This window comes from Gastrolobium bilobum, unplaced genomic scaffold, assembly GCF_033153095.1.
Source record: "Gastrolobium bilobum isolate Gb01-03AN ecotype WA unplaced genomic scaffold, APGP_CSIRO_Gbil_v1 utg39150, whole genome shotgun sequence".
Classification (NCBI taxonomy): Eukaryota; Viridiplantae; Streptophyta; class Magnoliopsida; order Fabales; family Fabaceae; genus Gastrolobium; species Gastrolobium bilobum.
In genome coordinates, this window is record NW_026899658.1 from 10,924 (window position 1) to 15,638 (window position 4,715).

The 4,715-nt window shown below is 33.7% G+C and overlaps 1 protein-coding gene across 1 annotated transcript; it reads left to right on the forward strand.

The window, feature by feature from the left end:
- Positions 1 to 658: 658 nt before the first annotated feature.
- Positions 659 to 4,312, forward strand: LOC133292393 (NADH dehydrogenase [ubiquinone] 1 alpha subcomplex subunit 2). Its single transcript, XM_061490791.1, has 4 exons — positions 659 to 808; positions 2,336 to 2,428; positions 2,565 to 2,671; positions 3,801 to 4,312. Exons 2-4 carry the CDS (start codon positions 2,343 to 2,345, stop codon positions 3,902 to 3,904), a joined length of 297 nt encoding a protein of 98 aa, XP_061346775.1. The 5' UTR covers positions 659 to 808; positions 2,336 to 2,342; the 3' UTR covers positions 3,905 to 4,312.
- The last annotated feature ends 403 nt before the right edge of the window (positions 4,313 to 4,715 follow it).

Sequence of the window (4,715 nt, forward strand, 5' to 3'; positions counted from 1 at the left end):
CTTGGGATACACCACCCCAAAAGCTAGCTCAAAGGGTGGGAGTGCCTAAGGCCTTATAAACCTCACATTAGTTGCTCATACAACCAATGTGGGACTATATTTCTCAACACGCCCCCTCACACGAGAGCCCACTGGGCTTGAAGGATGGACAACATACAAGCCCACCTATATGTGGAAATTCCACTACAAAGAAAGTGGGAGGCGGTGAGATTTCGAACGCTCTGATACCATGTTAAGAACCTTGAGGTCACCACCCCAAAAGCTAGCTCAAGGGGTGGGAGTGCCCAAGGCCTTATAAAGACGACATTAGTTGCCCACACAATCAATGTGAGACTATATATCTCAACAAGTATCTGTTAATTTCGTTAGAGTCGGCATATTACAAGGAAAATAGAATCCCTCTTAACAAATAAATTAACGGATTAAGGGTGGAGAAATTAAAAAATATATATATATATTTTTTATTTTTTGTTACCACTAACTATATTTTTTGTTTTTAGTATTTTTTTATGAATATTTTGTATTTACAAAGACTTGGTTCCAAAATCTTATTTAAGTGCTACTATACAGCGTGTATTTCATCCCCCCGCCAAAAAAATGTTCCATCTTTTTAGTTACTGATTTACAATATTAACCTTTAAGAACTTTTATAACGACAACCCTACCCTTCTGAGTTTGTGGGGCCCCCTCTCTCTCCTTACCACAAAACAAAACGAACGCAACCACAAGCAGCGCTCAAAAATACCCCGTCGTTCACCGTCGTCATCCATCACAGCCCAATCCTCAGTCGCGTTTGGAATCACGTCAGGTTGGACCATAATCCTCTTTTTAGGGTAAAATGCATGTTATATGTTTGATTAAATGCTGTTAAAATTTGAATTTTGGATTTGTCTTCGTCAGTCAATTTGGGGATTCTAATATATTTGTTTTTATAATTATTTTTATTTTTGATGCTTTTGCTTAGTATGAATGGTGAGTTGGAAAGTCTTAATAAGTGGAACTACTTTGAAGATTTGGTTTTTGATGGAGCTGAAAGTAGGGTTGATTGATTCATGTAGGGAACTTCACCTAAGTGGTATATGGCTAGGTTTTGTTGTATAATTTCATATATTCAACAAAATTATAAACTTTACAATAAGCGCTTTCATGTCGAAATTATTACACTTAAAATTTTAAGAGTGCTTTGCTTGCACTGTGATTTTACCATCGAAATGCGCCTTTGTATATTGCATCCAAATGACTTTTACATTTCAAAAAGTATTTATTTGGTATTGTATCCAAACACAGTGAAAAGAATTTGTTTAGTGGAAAATATAATATTCACTTAAGAACAACATTTTAAGAACCTAGTGGCTTTGGCATGGACTTTTAGAAGAAGATAAGAATAGAACTACTTCTGTCTCATTTGAATAGTTTATAGTTCCAAGATTAATCCAAATCTGTGTTTTGAGTTCCTAATTAAAGATTTGTCAGCTGTAATTTCTTAATGTTCAATCTTGTTAATGTTTTGTTGAACCCCAACCCCTCTCTTTTTTTATTTTTGGTAAATGTTAGATTTTTACTGTATGTATTCTATTTTCTTAGGATTTTTTTGTTTATTTCTTTGCAAACAAATATATCCCCTGCCTGAATTTTTCAATATGGTGCATAACAATTGTGCTTTTTGCATCCAGCTAAGTTGATTTACTCATTGTAATGATTTGATTCATTTTCTATGATATTCAGCTCCTAGGTATAGAGTTGTAATATACTTGGAAGGTATAGCTTTTTTTTCATGCTTCTTGAAATGTTCTAAATAAGTTGCCATGTTTGAGGATTTAGAACTTCTGCTAGGTTCTAGTGCTGAGTGTTACTTGCTTATTGGAAGAAGACTGAATAAGGGTTGGGCTAAATTGAAAATAACCTTTAAAGCTCGGTGAACCAATTTTCAGACACCACCTGCATGAATTTCTGGACAGTTTAAAATGCTATTGCTTTCGGAGCTTTCTTGTTTTCAGAATTAGACTATATAATCCTTGCTTGTCAGTGTTTACATCTATGTGCAGTGGAAAACAGTTCAAATATGTCTCCTAAAACAAGAAAATATTCTTTTAGGCCTCTCATCCATTGTCACTTATTTGTAATTTAGACATGCAATACTTTTGGATTTAGTGTGCTTTTGAAATTGGGAAACATTGTTCAAAGTTATTATGGTTTACTATTGTAGAATAGGGTTTGGATATATGCTTTTCCAGTCAGGCTAGTGCCTGCAATTTAGCTTACATTGTCAGTCTTTACCTCCTGTTCTTGCCTTGTGATGAGGTAAAAACTCATAAATATTATAACTTTGAGCCAGGGAAGCAATGGCATGGAGAGGACTTCTTTCAAAGAACATAAAAGAGCTTCGGTTTTTGATGTGTCAGTCATCACCTGCAAGCTCATCTGCAAGGTTATATATATTTTCCTTTATGTGGGCCAAAATTTTATTGCATTATTATGCATATATCTTTCGGTCGTTTAGTTACTCTTGTATCTAGTAGATATTTGAATATAAAATGAGCTCTTATTCTTTTTTGTCATCTCAGGACATTTGTGGAAAAGAATTATCAGGAACTAAAGACATTGAACCCGAAATTGCCAATATTGATCCGTGAATGCAGTGGAGTTGAACCTCAATTATGGGCAAGATATGGTATCACCCATCTTAAATCTCATTCTTATCTTTATGATTTGAATTTTTCACCCTGTAATTTGCATTTACATTCTATATCATCATCATTCCTAAGCCCTTTTCCCCCTTAGTTTCATAACAGGGATACTGAGACTGAAAATATGTTAATCCGCTCTGTCCCCTTAATTTCATATTAGGGACCACAAAGTTGTGACAATATAATAGTATTAGTAGTGAGTACAAAACTAAATTTTAATATTATCCCAAATTTGACTATTACCCGAAAGCAAAATAATACAGATACTTTCGTGCATTTACACTGATTGTATATGGTGTGATTGTATTCAGCTGTACAGGTGTTGAATCTCTATGGCTGAAATCTCAGCCCACTGAATCAATACGTACAGAGTATTAAGCAATTTACAATAATATATCCCAATTGAGAGAATAATTTTATGGGGATGATCTACCAACAAATAAAAAAATTTATGGGGATGAGTTTCGTGCGTTCTGCAACCTCTTTGGTGCTCGTTTTCTGGTCATACTTGTTACTCAAAAACACAATAACTTTACACGTTTTTATTTAATTGTAAGAAATACCCCCTATTGTGTACTTTTAGATTATTACATCAACATCAACAACACATTTAACCCAAGTTAATTGGGGTTGGTGATACTTTTAGATTATTGCAGAAAGTAAATACCATACTACTACCTTTTTTTTTTTTTTTTAAGATTTGGTCAACATGCTTTGTTATGTAACGTAAACAAAATAATCAACATGCTTTGTTATGTAACGTAAACAAAATAATTATGTATGACATCTTTGTTTGGAGGCAAGAACCTTAAATGAGGGAAATTATTTTAGAACCTGCTTTGAGAAAGCATGAAGTTATGGATAATGTCAATATGGATTGTGATTTTGGTTTGATATTAATTTGCTTATTGTGGAGGGCCTTCAATGCAATTTGAAAATAAAAAGGCCCATGTAATGTGAACTTTGGTATACTTAAACTGGAAAGTCACTGACTATATTTGATGAACCTTTCTGATCATATCTTGTAGCCTATCCTTTTTATTTGCACTATTTTGCAATGGTTATCTGTTTATGATGAACCCTCATTTCTTGTAATTTGTTCCTTAATACTAGATTTGGGTGTTGAGAAAGGCATCAAATTGGAAGGCTTGACTGAGGCACAGATCTTTAAGGCACTTGAAGATCTGGTAAAAGCAGGAGAGTCTTTGAAAGCTTGATACTACTGCTTCTGAACTGTCTGAAATGGAATAAATGCTCTCGAGCTTCACTTGTTATTGCAGATTGCCTTTTGGTTTAAAATAAGCCAGATTTGTTTCTTCTATGTTTGGTGGTCTCTGGTTTCATTCTGTCTCTTCCTGCATTTTCAGTCTGTCACTTTCTGCATCTTATAGTCATTTCATGTATGATCCTAGTGAGTTTAAGTTGAAAGTCCTGGTTTTGCATGTTGAGCACGCATATCATGGGATATCTATTCTGAACACAGATTAAATCTATTAGATTTGGTTCATATAATTTCTCTTTCTTACTTGAAACTCGACTTTCAAGAGAACTTGATTATGTATTGACTCAGACAAATAATTTGGTTAACCAGGCATAAACCGATCTATAATATCTTGTTCTTCTCTAGACCATTTTGCTGGAATGAAGGTTTCTTTCCCAGTTCCTGTTGTATGCGTCTCATATCTGAAACTTAAAAATTGAAAAGATTGTGCTCCTATTCACCATTAAAACTGACCTTAAACGTGTTGTATTCTCCTATAAATTGTGGCATGAAGCATGTGATAGTATATTTCTGAAAGCATCTTGTTGAAAATTAGTGATGAGAATTTTCAACGGAAAAATAATTTCATAGAAATTTTTGACAGAAAACTAATTCCGAAGAAATTTGTGATGGAAATTTACAACGGAATTTTTTTCCATCAAATATCGATGAAAAAAATTCCATCAAACATTTTGAACCAAAAATAATCAACTTGAAGCCTCGTTTGTTTGAATAATTAAATATTTGTAATGGAATTTTTTCCATTG

Bases quoted from the DNA above. Each gene is read 5' to 3' on its own strand.
- LOC133292393 (XM_061490791.1), top strand. From the start codon at position 2,343: ATGGCATGGAGAGGACTTCTTTCAAAGAACATAAAAGAGCTTCGGTTT. The intron at 2,429-2,564 runs GTTATATATATT...TTGTCATCTCAG, and splicing joins CCTGCAAGCTCATCTGCAAG to GACATTTGTGGAAAAGAATT. The intron at 2,672-3,800 runs GTATCACCCATC...CCTTAATACTAG, and splicing joins TCAATTATGGGCAAGATATG to ATTTGGGTGTTGAGAAAGGC.